The 20,209-nt window shown below is 38.0% G+C and overlaps 1 protein-coding gene across 1 annotated transcript in view; it reads left to right on the forward strand.

Moving 5' to 3' along the window:
* The first annotated feature begins 1,049 nt into the window (after positions 1-1,049).
* The window catches only part of REX1BD (required for excision 1-B domain containing), a 39,578-nt gene continuing 20,418 nt past the window's right edge, over positions 1,050-20,209 (forward strand). Inside the window, exons 1-3 of the mRNA XM_053702965.1 lie at positions 1,050-1,132; positions 6,461-6,543; positions 14,903-15,107. Of these exons, the coding sequence (XP_053558940.1) occupies positions 1,130-1,132; positions 6,461-6,543; positions 14,903-15,107 (291 nt within the window). The 5' untranslated portion in view covers positions 1,050-1,129. The remainder of the gene's footprint in view (positions 1,133-6,460; positions 6,544-14,902; positions 15,108-20,209) is intronic.

Genomic DNA, 20,209 nt, shown 5'->3' on the forward strand with positions numbered 1-20,209 from the left:
AACACTGAGCAATCTTAGTCTGAGAGTATAAAATTTTATGCAGATGTAAAAATCTTAGATAAAATGCCTCCTTGCATCTGGAAAGTCCTTGCATGAAGGGGCAGTAAACTGGAATGTAATATATATATATATATATATATATATATATATATATATATATATATATATATATATATATATATATATATATATCTGCCAAAAGGGCATCTACCATTTGTGTATTGAGGAGGAAACATTTCTGCATGGTTTTAAATATAGAATTTCTACAGCATTGTCAAATAATCATAAATACACTTCTGCTAAAAAAAATTGTTTTTATGGACCCCTAGCCCCAAAAAAACTACTACCACTGACACACACTGTACAAAGTGCCAAGTCTGTCTCACACTGCGCATAGTGGTTTAGTGCACACTAAGAAATCCTCTCAAATGCTAATACTTTACTTCTTGTAATAACATTTCCCATGCTCAATTAGCACTCTGCTGTAGTACCCACTGCACTGGTGGCTGCCCAAATTTAAAAAAAAAAAAAAAAAAAAATATATTTTTTTTTGTTCTTGCCTCATGGGGCCCCCCTGGCTCATTGGGCCCCTGACAGGAGTCACCCCTGTCACCCCCTGATGGCGGCCCTGGCTGTAACAAAAACACTCCCAGGTGGGCTCTATAAATAAATCACCTACAAAACATTTATGCAAAATAAAAATCTAGTAGAACTGGCAGGCTATATTGGAACCCCTTGAGGCACAGAAACAAGGATGATTTGAAACAGATATTTTTAAACAAGGTATATTGTAATTTGTTATTAATTCCATTCGGATGTATACATTCACCTTTGTAAGTCTCCTGCGGTGTCTGTAGCAGGCAGTGGCAGATAGTTAAAACGTATTTCTAACTAACTAGTGTACGTGAGTTTAATGTGTTCTAGCATCTTGTCATTAATCCTCCATCCCTTTAAGAGGAGCTGCTCAGAGATAGCCGTGCTGGCTGCTGCTGGAACTGCTCCTCTAGATAGGAATTAGTGGCGTTCTCATTGTTTGTTACACAGAGCAAATGAAAGCCCCGCTGTCCAATAGGAACATTAGCAATCTGCCTTTAATCTTGTTCCCGTCTGTAGCCTTCAAACTTTCATAATGGTGAGTCTGCAATATGTCTGTAGGATCTATACATTATATATAATACATTCGTTTTTATTCCTCAAAATGCAAGGCTTCTTTGTAATTAGAAATGTTCTATTTGAAGAAAAGGAAAAAACAATAAGGTTGTATTTGACCTGTGCTGCATACTCAGTGTTACAGACAAACAAATCCTACCCTCATTGTCTTTATTTATATTTGCATACAAATAGGTTAGAATACAATTTTACATTACATATATTTAGGGATGGTAATAATTGTGTGCGGAAAGTATATTGAAACCCAGATGTATAGTGATATGTTCTGTTCCGGTTTTATTTTTTTACTCCTTGCCTTCCAGAGAGGGCCAAACGGCAGTTGCTGTTATTAAAGGAAATAGTTCCCTCCCCCTCATGCAGACATTATGCACTGTAGCTGAGTATTAGAATGTAAATTATTTCTCTTTAAGATATACCTTTTTTAGCTTTAATCCACTGAAGAATGAGTAATTTTAGCATAAACTGAAAGAGCAGAGCCAGAGCATGCCAAAAAAATAATCTTGTATATTAGAAGAGAAATTGGATATTATCTCCACAATGAAAACAATTCAGTAGGTCCTGAAAATGTTGCAGCTGCTAAAATGAACTTTCTTTTACTAGTCAGTTTTTTAGTATGAGAATAGCGCACCGCACAAGTCTGGTATAGCTGCTGCATTGGAAGCTGTAAGTTCTTGAGAGAGCCCTAAGGTGTAATTTTGTTTGGACCATTGAAATATACTTATAAAACATATGACCTGTCCCAGTGGCTGTAATGCCTTCTGATTGGCTGCTGTAGCATAGAAATTCTGTGTAAAGATAGACAAAGGATAAAGGTGGTGTGGGGGTAAGCAATAAGGGAGTTTGTAATAATATTGATAGAGGAAGATTTGAGGTCTCATAATGGCACAGATTAGGTATTTTATCTATTTCCATAGTGTCCCGTTGCATTTTGTAAGTACTGCTGTAAAGGGTACAAATGTATCCTTTTTACTTTGTCTGCTCAATTACATTACAATAGCAACCTATACATGTTACAAAGGAAAGTAAAGTCATGCTACAGCATGCAGTTTTAAATACTGTAACTTTCTAAATTATTGTATTATAAAATGTGCTCCATTCTCTTTGTATCTTTTGCTAAAGAGAGAGCCAATGACAAGAGACATATGGGTGCAGCCACCAATCACCAGCAAGCTCTGAGCAGTTTACTGCTGCTTCTGAGCCTATGCTCTTCAAAAAAGGACACTAACAAAATAAAGCAAAATACATTAAAATTTGTACATAAAACCTTTTTTCTTTTGATATTGAAATTCACACAAAGTGATTGTTTATGCCCAACTATTCTGTTATATAGAAGCTCACTGGCTGATAGACCCCAAAGCTGTACTAATGGACAGTTACATAAAAAAACATAGATTTTATTTATTTATTCATTTATTTGTTTTTGTATTGATGATAATGTTAAAAAAAAGAGAGACTTTATTATTGTTTTAAAGACTCCAAATCAGATTAAATTGTAAAGCCTCCATTATGATGCATTCTCTAACAAAAACAAATAGTAGATGTTATATAGACCGTCACTCTCTTCATCCTTTTAAAAATGCTATTAATAATCATTAATGTTGTGAAATCATCCCATGCAACCAATGCCTGGTTTATAATGTCTGTATGCCTATGTCTAGAAAGGTGCACAATTGATTAGTATTCTATAAATTGGTGTAAGTGAACTTTTTCCGCTGCTAATATTTCTTGAACAAACATACAGTTGACTACTGCTTATTGTTCTCCAAAGAAAATGTTGCCAGCCAGGTGGAATTATGAATTAGCTGGGTGTAAACATTTTCTGTTATTTATAAATGTTGCACACAAATTAATTTTACATATATTGATATAATGATAATTTGTGTAGCAAACATTAAAAAAAATGTGACCTAATTTTAGCTTAAAGGGACATGAAACTCAAACTTTTTCTATCATGATTCAGATAGTAGTAAATTGGAAAGTTGTTTAAAATTGTAGTCTCTGTTATCTAATTTGCTTCATTCTTTTGGTATCCTTTGTTGAAGAAAGAGTAATGCACTACTGGGACCTTAGTGAATGCATTGGATGAGCCAATAATATGAGGCATATATGTGCAACCACCAATCAATAGCTCCTGAGCCTACCTAGGTATCTTTTTTTTTTCAGCAAAGGATGCCAAGAAGAACAAAAAAATTGGATCATGTTAGTAAACTGAACTTTGTTTCAAATCACATGTTCTATCTGAATCATGAAAGAAAGAAAAAATGGCTTTCATGTTTCTTTAACCCATGTGATGCGCATGACAAACTATAGCTCGCCATGCACATCACAGCCTGCAGGCGCATGAGAAGCCCTTTTTGTCATGCAGGGGGATCGTGTTAAAATGCTGTTTCGGCGATTTCCCCGCACTACAGGCTGGGGACCGTGGGAGGCACTGACCTGCTTCATGTGACGTCACCGCATACACACGTGGGACGTCACAAAGGGGCTGAACCAAGTAGCTGCAAGGGAGCAGCTTCATTCAAACCCCCCGATCTCAGCTCTCTTAGTAGCTACAAACCTCATTAGAAAGAGAATCGTCTGGTGGTTTTGGAGCAGTAATATCAAGCAAATATTTTTTTAAAAAAGTAAAAAAAAAAAAAATACTTCGGGATTAGCTTGAGGATGTTACGAGATTTTTTTATTGTGTATATAATGTATGTATAGAGACCCTTAATAAAGTTTATTTTATAGTAGAGAAATCCCTCTCAAAAAAAAAAATATTTGAATTTTGTCTGTATAGTCAGGTGATCACTGTGGTAACAATGAACAACTTTTTATTTCTGTTCTACACAATTGGGCCTCTCTAATCTATATATTAACCCCCAGAAGCCCGTATGGGCCTCTATTTCACATGTGGCTACCCTTGATGACAATTTAGTCAGGAGATCACAGTAACAGCAGTGGTCACCTGACTATTTGCTAAAATCTATGCAAAAATTATTTGCGCAGCTGTCTCGGATGCTGTGAAATTTAAATATAATAATGGTATATTGTGAATCTGCTGGGCCTGCTCGAAAAAAATAATATAATATATAATATAAAACAATATAATATAATTAGTGTGGGTCACTCACTGAAATTTGACTTACAATAGGGTTTAAATGTATGTAGTCAAAAGAAGCTCAAATTTGGCTCAGCACTGGGTAAAAAGGCTTAGCAGCGGAAGTCTTTATATTGGCTTAAATTGTAATCGGGTGGTCAGTAAAATCAACAGGGTGACGTGCCAATTTAAGTGATTGCAAGCTTTTGTGTTATACTGAACATTATATACAAATATTCTTCAAAACAGGATCACTTTCATTGATTAATTTTTTATTAAGATGCTTTATTTTTAAAATATTTACCATTTAGTGAAAGTAAATATTGAGCCGTTCCTCCACCCGCATCTCATACTTCTTTTAGCTGTCTGATGACGAATCCGGCTTCATCCAGTCGTTGCGTGCCCAATGAGCTGGACACTATGAGAAACACAGCGATTAGTTGAAGTATTGTACTGTTCAGTACAATACAAAAGCTTACAATCACTTTTTTTATTTTTTATAATACTTTCATGATTCAGATAGAGCATTAAATGGCTTCCAAACTTCTGTTATTTCTTTAATTAATGTATCCTCTTTTTTTGAAGGAACAACAATGCGATACTGGGAGCTAGCATTGAGTGAGCCAATGACAAGGCATATACGTGCAGCCACCAATAAGAAACTAGTTCCCAGTATTACAATGCTGCTCCTGAGCCTAAGAGGTAGATATACCACTCAGGACCGACAGTCCTCTGCCCATGATCCGATCAACAGCTCTAGTCACACGACTCAGATGTGGAACTAGCTCTGCTGATTGGATCATCAGCTTTTAACATTACTGTTCCTCTAATCTGATGTGCAGTACATTTGTGTTTTTTTCTTAGAGACATGAAACTCAACATTTTTCTGTCATGATTCAGATAGAGCATTTTGCTTTAAACAACTTTCCAAATGACTTCCATTATCAATTTGCTTCATTCTCTTTGTATCCTTTGTTGAAGAAAGATCAATGCACTACTGGGAGCCAGCTTAACACATGGGCAGAACAAGCATATATGTCTCAATGTGGTTTATGTCCTCTTTAAAGTCCCTTTAAAATACGCCTCATCTTCCTTTTTTTTTTTTTTTTTTTTTTTCACATGTTGTAAGCACAAAACTCCAGCAGGTGGCACTACATGATTTGCTCTAGAACATATTAGGTTAGATGACTTCTCCCAGAATGAGTCACCACCATCTCCAGGCTGTGTGATCCAAACTTGAATGTACTGCAGTCTCATTAAACCTTTTTTACTCAATTAGTGAAAATAATTCTGAAGCCCTCTGAAAATGAGAAATCTGTCAGGGAAACTGTCATTTGAAACACTTCTTTCATGTAAAAAATTCAAGAGGCTAGAATTACATTGTGTTGCCTATGCTGAATGTGACACATGGAATCAATACTAATCTTCATGTAGCAGTGAATTGAAAATATTTTGCACAATATAAACACGGATTTGGATGCTACCTGTGTAATAATTTACTATATACGGAATATGGCGGCACTATACAAATACATGATAATAGTAATACGTGACTCAAGATATTTCAGTATAAGGTACTTAGATAGATGCATGAATTGGAGTGCGGTGGGCTTACTTTGCACCCCAATTCATAGAAGTGCCCTCTGCCCTGAATTTGGTTTCTTTTTTACTTATCTAGTGCTTTATGTAGACTGATGAGAGAGGTATAGTGGGGAGATAAGGAAAATAATAATTTAAAAAAAAAATATATATATAGGGTAGAAAAGGGGGTCCTTTTAGATGAGTGGTTTGAAATTAGGCTTAGGAGCCTGCATGTATATGTATGATGTGCACTGTATTTATAATAGTGTTACAAACATTGTTGTAAACACTGCTGTCATATGGTGCTGAAGACACATTCGCTTTAGCCTACCTAGGTATGCTATTCAGCAAAGCATTCTAAGAGAACTAAGTAAATTTGCTAACAAAGAAAAAAGGGTTTTGATTTAATATTTCATGCTTTTATCTAAAAAACATTTTTTCTTGCTGCTTAAAATAAGTAATCTGCTGCTATAAATACTTTTTTAAAGGGACAGTAAATGCTACAATGTACGTAAACAATTGCAATATATTAATGATGTGCACTGATTTTAGAAGTTTCTGTTCTACATTTTAAAACATTATTTAGAAGTTAAACATTATGTATGTGTTTGTCTCCTGCTTTGTTTTTAGACTGACAATGATTTCCAACGCCTTATCCAGCGATTTTACGGTTTGCAAACTGAACGTGTAGAGACCTATCGGCTGTTTGAAGAGTGAGTACTGCTCTGTTATTCTTTGTTTGCGGGAGGCAACCGACTCTTCAAAAGAGTAAAACTAAATTAACGCTTTTGCAACACCCCTGTACAAGATAAAGATGCGTCCTTAGATTGGAGCATATGTACATATGCCTGCTGCTGATTGACTGTATCCTTATTTCTAGCATCATGGCAGTGTGTACGGATTTTACTATGTGTTTAATCCCTTTGCACTTAGTGAAAGAAGATTTTAGTACAATATCTAACAAAATAGTGCATTATATATTTTATAGTAGGATGTCACATTTATTTGCAGTCAACCCAGCTTCTAGAATGTTTTGCCTAGTGTCCTATTTACAATTAATTCTTATGACTAACTGTACGCATTGTGTTTTTCAGATTTTTCAGGGATATGAAACCCAATTGTTTTTCTTTAATAATTCAGATAGAGCATGCAATTTTAAGCAACTTTCTAATTTACTCCTATTATACGTTTTTCTTTGTTCTCTTGGTATCTTTATTTGAAATAGCAGGAATGTAAGCTCAGGAGCCAGCCTATTTTTGGTTCAGCTCAGCACTGTAGGTGGCACTTGCTTATTGGGGGCAACATTTAGCCAGAGAATTTTTATATGCCTTTAAATGTATCAAAGTTTAGAGTTCCGAAATGTCTTTCAAGTGATGTTTGTAGAATGCAAATACAGAGACGCCCATATTTATCCAGTGCTGTACATTCCATTTTAGATTCAATGATTTCCTTTAATATGTTGTCTGAAAAAATGTGACTTTTAAAAATGTCTATATTTTACATTATTTTGTTATTTGAGAACTGTGCCCATTGTTTCCACACCTATACTTAAAATTTCTGTAACTTTAGTACTGGTGAAAAATAAGATAAGCAAGATTTTGTGTAAACAATTTGACAGATAAGTTAATTAGGTCTGTTTAGCCTATTTCATTAACTTGTGTTTTCAATGAGCAGAAATAGATATTTCATATATAAAAATATACACAAAGGAACAATTTCCCATACATTTTAAACTGCAGCTGGTAGAACGAGTCATTGGAAACACATTAAAGGGACACTGAACACAATTTTTTTCTTTTGTGATTCAGATAGAGCATGCAATTTTAAGCAAATTTCTAATTTACTCCTATTAGCAAATGTTCTTCATTCTCTTGGTATCTTTATTTGAAAAGCAAGAATGTAAGTTTAGATGCCGGCCCATTTTTGGTGAACAACCTGGGTTGTTCTTGCTGATTGGTGGATACATTCATCCACCAATAAACAAGTGCTGTCCAGAGTTAAATAAAGATAGCAAGAGAACAAAGAAAAAATTATAATAGGAGCAAATTAGAAAGTTGCTTAAAATTGCATGCTCTATCTGAACCACGAAAGAAAAAAATTGGGTTCAGTATCCCTTTCAGGGGATTTTTTTTTTTTTTACAGTGCACTGTCCCTTTTAAGTACTATATTTTTTTCTTCACTTTAAAAAAGTGTTGGCATATTCTGCAGCACAGCACAGCACAGCACAAGTGCTACATTGAGATCATAGGGTATATAAGAAAGTTGAGTAGTTATACACTGGGTAATGGTTCTTTCATAATCACTGCTCTATTATTCTGTTCCATTACCATGTTCAAAGTCTGCTCTAAACTTAAAGGGACATTAAACACTAAATAAATGCTAGGCAAAATGATGCATCCAAAGAAAAGATTAGTCTGAGAATAACATGTAGATGTATTTTTAAAGTTTCATTAGCTGTTTAAAACTTTACACTTATTTTGTCAATATTTAGTGTCTTTAAAACAATGGGAGCTGCCATGTTGTAACTTAGGTTACCTTCTCTGCTGTGGCCAATTAGGGACAGTTATAAATAGGTCACTAGAGTGCGCAGCCAATGGCTGTGTGGAATATAATAGTGTTCTGCACTTCCATTTCTAACAGGAACTGAAAAGCTCACAATTTCAGTGGAATTACAGGAAAAGGGGACAAAATAAATCAAGTATACTGCAGTTTTTTTTTTTTTTTTTTTAATATTATCAGCTCAAAAGTGTTTATCGTCCCTTTAATTTTTTTTCTGGAGCTCAAAATCCAGCGAAGCAGAGTCCAGGGATTCAGTAAAAAATAACTTTTAATGTGTGTATTAAAAAAAACCCCCACTGCATAGTGAGTCGTATTAGTAGGCCAACATATTGGAAGAGAAACCATTTTTTTTTGTCCTAGAGATAAACAAACAATTGGTTTATGGATAATCAAATCCAGTGCAAACTATGATCTATAATGTCCAGAAAAAGAAGAGTAGGTGGCACTCAGGTTAAAAACAAACCTTTATTGAAGAGCAACATTTGCTTTTAACCTGGGTGTCACCTACTCTTCTTTTTCTGGACTATACCATTTGGCTTCATGAGGAGAGCCTGCTAGGTGATGCACCTTTTTAAAGGACAGTATACACTCATTTTCATGTAACTGCATGTAATAGACACTACTATAAAGAATAAGATGCACAGACACTGATATAAAAATTCAGTATAAAACGGTTTAAAAACCTACTTAGAAGCTCTCAGTTTAGCTCTGTTGAAAAGGTTATTGGAAAGCCCACTGCAAGTGGGAAATATCAGACCCTCCTCCTCTCCCTTCTTTTGCATATGAAAAGACCCTTTACACAAACAGGAGCAAGCTGGAGTAGGTTTCTGACGGGATTCTCATAAAACTTTGGGGCTTGGTTAGAAGTCTGAAAATCAGAGCAATGTTATTTAAAAATAAGCAAAACTATACATTTAAAAAAAAAAACAACAACAAAAAAACTTTATAGGCTTTATAAATAGATCATCTACAAAACATTTATGCAAAGAAAAAATGTGTTTAATGTCCCTTTAAAGGACCAGTAAACACAGTAGATTTGCATAATCAACAAATGCAAGATAACAAGACAATACAATAGCATTTACTCTGTTTCAAATGCATAGTAGATTCTTTTCTAACACTTTTCAAAGTTATGTATATTTCCACTCCCCCTGTACCATGTGATAGCAATCGGCCAATCACAAATGCATATACGTATTGTCTGTGAGTTCTTGCACATGCTCAGTAGGAGCTGGTGACTCAAAAAGTGTAAATATAAAAGACTGTGCACATTTTTTTAATGGAAGTAAATTGGAAAGTTGTTTAAAATGACATGCTGTATCTGAATCATGAAAGTTTCATTTGACCTGAGTGTCCCTTTAACTATATATTTGCTGTGAACAAGTGATGTGCTGATCCTATGTACTTTCTGTGATCTATAATGTGACATAAACCCATTAATCTAGCTCTGTTAGAAGAGATATAAGATGCAATGACAAATGGACACAGCACCTCACCACTTTGTCCTGTGCATGTAGGAGGGGGTTAATGCAGACACCCCAAAGTTATTAATGTCCAAAATATTCCACAGCGCCAGGATTGTGAATAAGACTTTTATTGGAACATCAGAGTCATCAGATAAACATGCAACGTTTTCAATATTAACCACCCTTAATCATGCAAAATTCTCTTATTCAAAATCCTGGTGCTGTGGAATATTTTGGACTTTGAGAAGAGAGATTGGAACCTGCAGAGCCCCACAGCTACATTTAGGTTCTGGACCAACCTCTAATGCTTTACACCCAGTATGCTCATACACTACCAAACCTGTATGTACATATACTCAATTTATAGCTACATTTATATGCATGTATATTTATGGGGCCCCTATAGCTCTTGCAGCCACTGACCCCCAGTATCCCTTGTAGTTACGCCCATATTTACCTCTCCCTATAAACCCTATCCATTCGCCAGTTTTATTACGTATATGTTTAAGGCTTTCAAACAATATTTCCCAGTTTAATTTAATCTAAAATTGTCCTGTATTTGAACTATTTGATGAAAGAAAGAAAATGGGCATTTTTGTAAACATAATTTTTACTGACAGGAAATGCCACTTATAGATGTATATACAGTAAGACCTTACGCAATGCATAACAGATCTTTTCCTGAAGGACTCATGTTTAACGTTATGTATACAATTTAACTTAAACTTGGTTTGATTCTATTTTGTCCTTCTTTGAAATAAAATACAAGTTATTTCATTTTATTTTTTTCATATTTAGCAACCTCATCTGGACTCAATCAGCAATCCGAAGTAATGTTTTACTTATTGTTACGCCTATTTAAACTGCTTTTTTTTCCACTTCTACAAAGAATAACAGAGTTTATACTCGTGATTTTGATTTTGTTTGCTTATTGCAGACACATTCCTATGTTTAAGAGTATCCCTCATAATATATTATGGTGCATTACATAGTTGTACAAAGCAGTTATACAAATTTACTTTCAGAGACAGGAAACATTAAATTCTGTAAATTGTTTCTCTTCCATGAAAATTTGTAATTGAGCTTTATTAGTAAAACAGAAGATGTATGTTGTGTTATATCTCCATTTTGCTCCATATCTCGCTTCCCATCCAACATGACACTAGAAGTGACTTTAAATGGAAATGAAACCAATGTTTTTTTTTCTTTCATGATTCAGACAGAACATATACTTTTAAGAAAGTTTCTAATATACTTTTACTATCACATTTTACTTCTTTCTCATGGTATTTTTGATGAATAGAATACCTAGGTAGGTAACTTGTGTGTGTCTGGAGCACTACAGGCCAGCAGTTTTGCAATAATACTAGGCAGCAACAGTGTGTTTATAATAATTAACATTGTTGACAAGTAGGTTGGCTCAGGAGCGTGCACATGTCTGGAGCACTATATATAACAGTTTTTGAAGAAAGTTTTTAAAAAAAGGATACCAAGAAAACAAAGTAAATTTGATGAAATAATAAATTGGAAAGTTTATTAAAATTGTACACTCGTACTATGGCATTAAATAATGTTTATTATGTAAATCGAGGAGTTGATCATATTACCCAAGCGGCTGTGGGTAAAGCCTGATGTAAGATCATACTCATCGAGTCACCGCATCAAATATATATATATGATGCACTGTAATTGCCCCAACTTCACTCTCTTTTTTGCCTCCGCCTGGGGCATTCAAGGGGGGCAAAGCCCCCCTTGTAAACCTCATTCCCCAAGGTTCACTTGGGGTGGAAGCAAGGGGATCGGCAGGCCGCCCCCTTCAACCCCCCCAGGCGGAGGCAAAAAAATAGTGTAGATGAGAAAATTAAAGTACTTTACCCACAGCTACTTGAGTATCCCTAAACAGGAGAAATTCCACCACCAAAAATGTATACCAATAAGGGATTTTATTCTTGTTAGCCAGCCGGAATGTGAGGAAACAATTTATACCTTATGGCAGAAGAAACATAAACCTCAGCCAGCTTTTAAATAGTGATTGAGCATTTTCAATATTGAATTTAGTGAGCTTTCCCAGTTTTCCAACTTTTCTTTTTTAATATAAACATCACTAGCAAAAACTTGCATGTGCAAAATGCTGTTCAGCATCCCACATCATACACACTGCAAGTTTTCAATTGTATTTCCAGCTCAAGTCAGCTTGTCGAGGTCAGTTTCCATTCTACACTTCTTTCCCAGATTCATACGTTTATTTATTTTTATATATGGATTGGTTTATTTAAAAAAAAAAAAAAAAGTTTACTATATAACTGGTAAATGTTACCACATGACAGGATATTGAAGGGATATTTTTTAAAACTCAACATCTGTTGGTTCGGTGTTCACTAACCTTTAGACAGAGCAAAATACAACACTTTGCTCAATGTGTTAATCATATTTACGCTATAGAGGATTAAAACCCAAAAGATGTTCAGAACATGGATTTAGCTTGGTGTTTATGAGACAATATTTTATTGAACACTCAAAAAATAAGGTACACAAAGTGACTCTTAAGTGCAATAATCACAAACTATTATCACCATAGTTCTCCCAGTCAGGAGAGAAAATGTGCTAGTCGTGAAAAACAAAAGTTACTAATCCACTCCATGTTGAAGATTACTGGTCTGCTGGAATTTCATACTAGTCTGGGATTGTAAAATACACTCACGTGAACTCATATATTCTAAATCCCAGTGGCACTTTAGTATAATAATGCAAGCTACCATAATGAATGACACTCATCTGTGACTTTCTCTACAAAAGCTTATTTTGTGTGATGTCCAATTTGAAGATGGGGAAACCCCCAAATGTCTCATTAAAGGGACAGTAAAGTCATAGACATTCCCGATTTAGACAGAACATACAATTTTAAACAACTTTCCAATTTACTTATATTATTTCATTTGCTTTTTTCTCTTGTTATCCTTTGCTGAAAGGTTTATCTAGGAAATCTCAGGAGCAGCAAAGAACCTAGGTTCTAGCTGCTAATTGGTGGCTGCATATACTGTATATACCAATTGCCATTGGCTCACCCATATGTCCAGTTAGGAACCAGTAGTGCATTGCTGCTCGTTCAACAAATTATACCAAGAGAATGATGCAAATTAAATAATAGATGTAAACTAAAAATTTGTTTAAAATTGTATGTTCTACCTAAATCATGAAAGAACATTTTTGAGTTTTATGTCCCTTTTCAGTAAATGTTATATTGAGCATCCTGGGTGAATGCCTTTTCATTATGGTATTATAAAGGGACACTAAATGCATTTCATTCCCCTCCTACTAATCATTTGTGCTGCCATTATGGAACCTAAAGTTACACTTTTGGTTGCCACATTTATTTCAAACCAAACACTCTTGCAAAGCGCAACAAAGTTGTTTTTGTAGAGTTCACACTATGTATAATACCACATGAACACAAACTCGCACATAAATATTCACACACTCAATCTCGCACACACACTAACACACATACTCTCTCTCACACACAAATACACTCACTCTTTTACACACAGACACACACTCTCAATCTCGCACACACACACTAACACACATACTCTCTCTCACACACAAATACACTCACTCTTTTACACACAGACACACACTCTCAATCTCGCACACACACACTAACACACATACTCTCTCTCACACACAAATACACTCACTCTTTTACACACAGACACACACTCTCAATCTCGCACACACACACTAACACACATACTCTCTCTCACACACAAATACACTCACTCTTTTACACACACACACTCACAATCTCGCACACACACACTAACACACATACTCTCTCTCTCACACACAAATACACTCACTCTTTTACACACACACACTCACAATCTCGCACACACACACTAACACACATACTCTCTCTCTCACACACAAATACACTCACTTTTACACACAGACACACACTCTCAATCTCGCACACACACACTAACACACATACTCTCTCTCACACACAAATACACTCACTCTTTTACACACAGACACACACTCTCAATCTCGCACACATACTCTCTCTCACACACAAATACACTCACTCTTTTACACACAGACACACACTCTCAATCTCGCACACACACACTAACACACATACTCTCTCTCACACACAAATACACTCACTCTTTTACACACAGACACACACTCTCAATCTCGCACACACACACTAACACACATACTCTCTCTCACACACAAATACACTCACTCTTTTACACACAGACACACACTCTCAATCTCGCACACACACACTAACACACATACTCTCTCTCACACACAAATACACTCACTCTTTTACACACAGACACACACTCTCAATCTCGCACACACACACTAACACACATACTCTCTCTCACACACAAATACACTCACTCTTTTACACACAGACACACACTCTCAATCTCGCACACACACACTAACACACATACTCTCTCACACACAAATACACTCACTCTTTTACACACCCACACAAGAGAGAAATAACTGTAGGCATGTGCACAATGTCCTCTTTTTAGCTGTGGCTGTTTCCCACCAAACCTAGACTTTGCATGTCTGGGCCTGACTCGGCTTTAAACCCGGACACACAAATGGAAACCCGAGCTGTCCAAGTCATTCCCAACCCTAGTTACACTGCAGGTATCTGAAGGAGAGTTGCTGCACATGTGCAAACAGGTCAGCACTGGAATGTGGTGAAAGATAGAGTTCAACATGGCGGCACCCATGACTAGAGGAAGATGAGGAATAACCTCAATATTTTGCTTATACAATGTTATTGGTGTTTTAATGCCTCATTAAATATAATACATTTCGGAAAATGTAAGATTGATATTTTGATGTGTACTCTTTATAAATGCCTCATATAATGTTTTTTTTTTTTAGTTAAATTTTACAATTGCCTCATCCTTTCTTAACCATTTATCCCTTGCAGCTCTGGACCGGCCGACAGCGCCATGCGTTGTATGACCTTCTGGAGCTGCAGGGTCAAATCTTGTACTTTTTAAAGTGGGCATGAAGCCTATTTGAAGTCCGGCCCAGAGTATGAATTTCAAAACTACAAAGAGCTGGTTCATGAGGTTACACTGACCTTTAATGGCATCAATAAAGAGATCATCGAAATGAAGAATCGATTCAGGGAGGAGTATGAACGTCCAGACCTGGCCGAACATCTTGAGAAAATCCAGGACTTTGAAAAGGAAAAATTAGAACTGGTATTGCAATATATATATATATTTATTGGTACTAATGTACTCCACAGTAAATGTAATTGTTATTTAAACGGACAGTCCACACCTTGGTAATCTTAAAGTCTTACTTTAGTTTATGCTGAAAATATCCCCCTGCACCCCCTTCTTTATCATGTAACAGTAAAAAAGTTATTTTTCATTATGGTATTATAAATATTGTTTCTGGTCATTTTGAAATGGCTCTAAAGCTCCACCCACTGATGACATCACAATTTGTGTTGCTTTTATGCCCTCTGCTGAATAGCATTGATGCCATTGACAGTCTGTTGAATCAAATTATTTTTTAAAGATAAACTTTTTATTGAGGTTATATTTGAACATACAATCTTTCAGTAGTAAAAATAACGACAATGTTCATATGTGATAATGCATGAAAGATACATACACAAGTGTAGGGTTCAGCAAGTACAGACAAAAACAAAATGAGAATACAGACTTCTCCCTACAGGAAAATCCTCGTTTTTACAGAGGTCACCTTTTGGAATAGACAATGACTCTTCAGGGATATATAATCATAGATTGCTATATTACAAAGGTGTTTTCTTTAGATCGATAAACCAGTCAATGGAAGTAAAAAAAACCAGTATATTTCAGACTAGTACATTATGTCTCGAACTCCTATTAGGTTGGGGGGCCTTCCGACCCCTCTCCGCCAGTTGGTTGTTAATTAGTGTGGCAGGCTACCATTTCGGCATCTAGAAAGGTGTCAGGGTATGAGGTGAGCAGAAAAGGGATACAGGTGGGGTGGGAGGTGAAGGTGGTTAGGGATGACATTTTCCTATTCATCTCCCCTTTTCTGAGTATCTAGGTGGGGGTTATACGGGTAAACATGGATTCCCAGGGTTCCCAGGTTAAGCAATAATTGTTCAGCTGGCGCTGTTCCCTAGCCACGTAGTTTTCCATATTTTTGATGTAGTTTATCCCCTCTATCACACTCTGCAGTCTGGGGGGTTGGCTCTTTTTCCAATTTCTGGCCACCAACAACTTAGCGGAGAGCAGAATATAAATCAGGAGGTTACGCTTGTGTTTCGGAAATTTATCAATTTCTAGGTGTAAGATGGCCAGAGCTGGACTTAAAGTTGGCGTTAAGTCTAGATCTTTGCAGATCTTTTCTACTTTCTGCCAATAGGCTGTCAATTTAGGGCAAGTCCACCAAACATGCATAGGGGACCCCGGCTCTCCACACTCCCTCCAGCACAGCTGCGAGTGCCCGGGATAGAGCTTTCGCAGTTTTGTGGGAACTAAGTGCCATCTTGTGATCACCTTGAAATATAACTCATATAGTGTGACGCAGTGAGTTGCCCTTTTCGTTAGGCTGATGGCCTTACTCCAGGACTCTGGTGTAAAAGTAGCTTGCAAATCCCCCTCCCAAGCAGTCATATGGATTGTTTTTGAGATAGCCTCTTCTTCTAACAGACAGTGGTAGTGTACTGTGAGGGGTTTGAATTGTTGAGTGTTAGCTATCCACCGTGTCTCCCAGACAGTAAGGTCTCTCAGTGAATCGCCTAGAAAGCCCCAGGATTTCATTAGCGTACGCAGTCTCAGTAGGTCAAAGTGGAGTTTGGAGTTCAGTGTGGGAAGGTCTAGCATGTCTCTATGTGTCTTTAACTGTCCATTCTGATAGAAGTCTCCCACATTGTTTATGTCTGTGGTAGCCCATGCATTAATAGGAGTGTTGAGTAGTCCCATTAGGAGACCCCTTATTGGATGGATTGGCGAGGGATGTGGGGCCACCAATTTGTTGTGTCTCAGTTTAGTCCAAGCTTCTTGGCATCCTTTCACTATGCTGTTTGCGACGTGAATTTTGGATTGCCAATGTGGGGGTAACCAAAGCAGGTCCTCAAGGTTAATGAATGCTTGTAATGAGGCTTGTTCTAGTTCTCTCCACCTCGTCGGGGGAAGGCCTTTACCCCACGCTGTAGCGTGAGTCAGCATTGCTGCGTCGTGATATTTCCTGATATTAGGGAGCCCAAGGCCTCCTTTCTCTATCGGCATTTGTAGGATACTTGCGGCCACCCGGGGTCTCTTGTCGTGCCAGGTATATGTGTTAAAGAGGGCCTGATATTTCCTTATCAGTGTACATGGAACTGGCAGTGGAATACAGCGGAATAGGTAGGTGAGCTTTGGCAATATCATCATCTTGAGGGCAGCTATTCTGCCCATCCAGGAGATGTCGTTATATCTCTTCGATTTGAGTTCTGAAGTGATATCTGTGAGTAGTTTTTCAAAGTTTTCCTTAATCACTATCGATTTGTTATGTGATAGGAAGACCCCTAGGTGGCGGACTCCCCTGCATGACCACTTGAAGGAATAGGTGTGCTGTATAGCCTCTCTCTCATCCTGTGGAATATTGATAGAGTAGGCCTCTGTCTTGGCCACATTCAGCTTATAGTAGGAGATTTCCCCAAATTGTTGGAAAAGGGTCAGCAATGGGGGGAGAGAATCTACCGGGTCTGATAGGAAGACCGTGAGGTCATCCGCAAAGAGGGCTAGCTTCTGGGGAATGTCGTGCAGCTGCACGCCATGTATTAGTGTTGACTCCCTAATAGCAATCGCCAGGGGCTCAATGGCTAGGACGAATAGTAGGGGGGAAAGAGGGCATCCCTGCCTGGTTCCATTGCTAATTGAGATTTTAGGGGAGCAAAATCCCAGGCCTCTAACGACCGCAGTAGGGGCCGAGTATAATGCCTTAGCCGCTGTGATGAAAGGGTCTGGTATTCCAAATGCTGACATGGTTTGGAATAGGTAATCCCACCTCACCCTGTCGAACGCCTTCTCGGCATCCAATGACAGGGCGAGTACTGGAAGTCCCATATCTGCAGCCTCAGAGAAGATATTTAGGAGGCGTCGAGTGTTATCAGTTCCCTGCCTCCCTTGGATAAAGCCCACCTGATCCAGATGTATTATTGAGTGCAGGTGTTTCCCTAGTCTGTTTGCCAAAATTTTGGCGTAGATTTTAGCATCTACGTTAATAAGTGATATGGGCCTATAGCTAGAGCACAGTGACGGGTCCTTACCCTGTTTGTGAATTGTGGTAATGTTTGCTTCTAAAAATTCCGCCATGAATGCGCCCTTAGTAGCTACATTCTGAAATACGCGGAGTAGTATCGGGGTTATGAGCGGGCCAAGTGCTCTATAAAACATCACTGTGAACCCGTCTGGACCAGGGGCCTTGTGTGGAGCTAGATCTTCAATGGCTATTTTGATCTCATCCAGGGTAAACTGCCGTTCTAATTCGGCCCTGGACTCCTCAGTTAGAGTGGGCATAGGTAGTTTTCCCAGGAACTCAGGGATATTGCTACGGTCAAATTCACTAGTCTGTTCAGAAGTTTTAATATTGTACAGGGAGTTATAATAGGTAGCGAATGCTTCTCCTATTTCTTTGGGTGAGTATTCCTCGCCTCTGCTGGTTGCAATGCGGGGTATCCTGTTCTGCAGTGTGCGCTGGCGGAGTTTATTGGCCAGAAGTTTGTCTGCCCTATTCCCTTTGTGATAGTATAATTGTTTGAGTTTATGTAAATTTTCCTGAACCCGTAATTGATCTCTCTTGGAGATCTCTTCCCTAATGAGTCCGACTTGACGGGCTACTTGGGTACTGGGGTTCAGCTTGTTTGTCTGCTCTAGGGCGCGCAGATCGCTGTACAGTGCCGCTAAGGGCTGGCTACTCTCTTTATGCCGTCGGGCCGTTTTTTTGATAAAGTGACCCCGGAGGTACGCTTTAAAAGCGGACCAAAGTATGTCTATAGCAGTGTCACCCGTGTCATTATGTGATAAGAACTCCTTCACAACCGCCTGGAGTGCTGGCAGTTCTATATCTGATAGCCATTGCTCGGAGAGTCTCCAAGGGGGCCTATGCGTCAGGGCTTGTAATGTGATAAGATCTAGGCAGACCATGTCATGGTCTGACCATGTACAGGGCCTAATGGTGGGATTAGTGAATTGGTCTAGGGACCACGAGTCACAGAATATATAATCCAGTCTGGAATATGAATTATGGGCCTTTGCGTGATGAGTGAAGTCTTTCACTGAGGGTGCCAAGCATCATACAGGTTGTGTTGGTATATAAGTTTTCGGAAGGCATTGGAAGTGGAGGAAATGTTTCTGTCGGAGTGTGTCGTGAGGGCGGACTGTTTGTCTACGGTTGGGTCCCAAACCATGTTGAAGTCCCCCCCCCCAATAATCAGATGACCCCTTTTAATCTGGTCTATGTGTGTTAGGAGCTTGCGAAGAAAGGGGATCTGCTTGGAGTTAGGTGCATATAGCGAGACTAAAGTAAATAGTGTCTGATTGAGTGTGCAAATGAGTATCAGGAATCTACCCTCACTATCTCTTTCAACATATTCCATTTTGAAGGACAGGTCTCTACTGATCAAAATGGCAACTCCTTTGGTCTTGCCATCCGTATTGGAGGCAGTTTCACACACCGGATAAAGCCGGGAAATCCCAGAGATCCGAGGTTCCCCCATCCAGTGTGTCTCTTGTAAGAACATGATGTGGATTTTATGTGTCGAACTATAATTCTGTAATAGTTTCCTCTTAGTAGGGGAGTTCAGGCCCTGTGCGTTAAGTGTGGCTATGCGGATGGGGGCCATTATATGGGTGATGGAGCGGTAGCCTAGGTCGCTAAGGAGAGGAGATCTAATTAGTGTTCAGTTGGAGGAGTTTCAGATTGGCGCTTGTGGGGGATAGGAGTACGCAATGCACTATGATGTGAGGAGTATTTCCAAGGAGAAAAAAAAAAAAAAAAAAAAAAAAAAAACCTTCTGTGACTGGTTAAAAGTGATGAATATACACTTTCGCAATGAGTGCACCAACCGGGCGAAGCCAGTGGGGCACAACTACTATGTTGGGGGTGGAGCTAGGCGGAGAGGGGTCCATGGCCCCGCCGGCCTAGAATGTACTTTAAGGTTCAATGAAAACTGTGAAACATAAGGATAGCATATGCATGTCATGTATGATAAAATATTCAATACTGTAAACCTTGAAACAAAAACACTGAACTCAACAGGTTAAATCTTAACAGTGCTAAACAATAAAACGGAAAGGTAACGGGGGAGCAACAACCA

The sequence above is a fragment of the Bombina bombina genome, chromosome 2 (genome assembly GCF_027579735.1).
Source record: "Bombina bombina isolate aBomBom1 chromosome 2, aBomBom1.pri, whole genome shotgun sequence".
In the NCBI taxonomy this organism is placed as follows: Eukaryota; Metazoa; Chordata; class Amphibia; order Anura; family Bombinatoridae; genus Bombina; species Bombina bombina.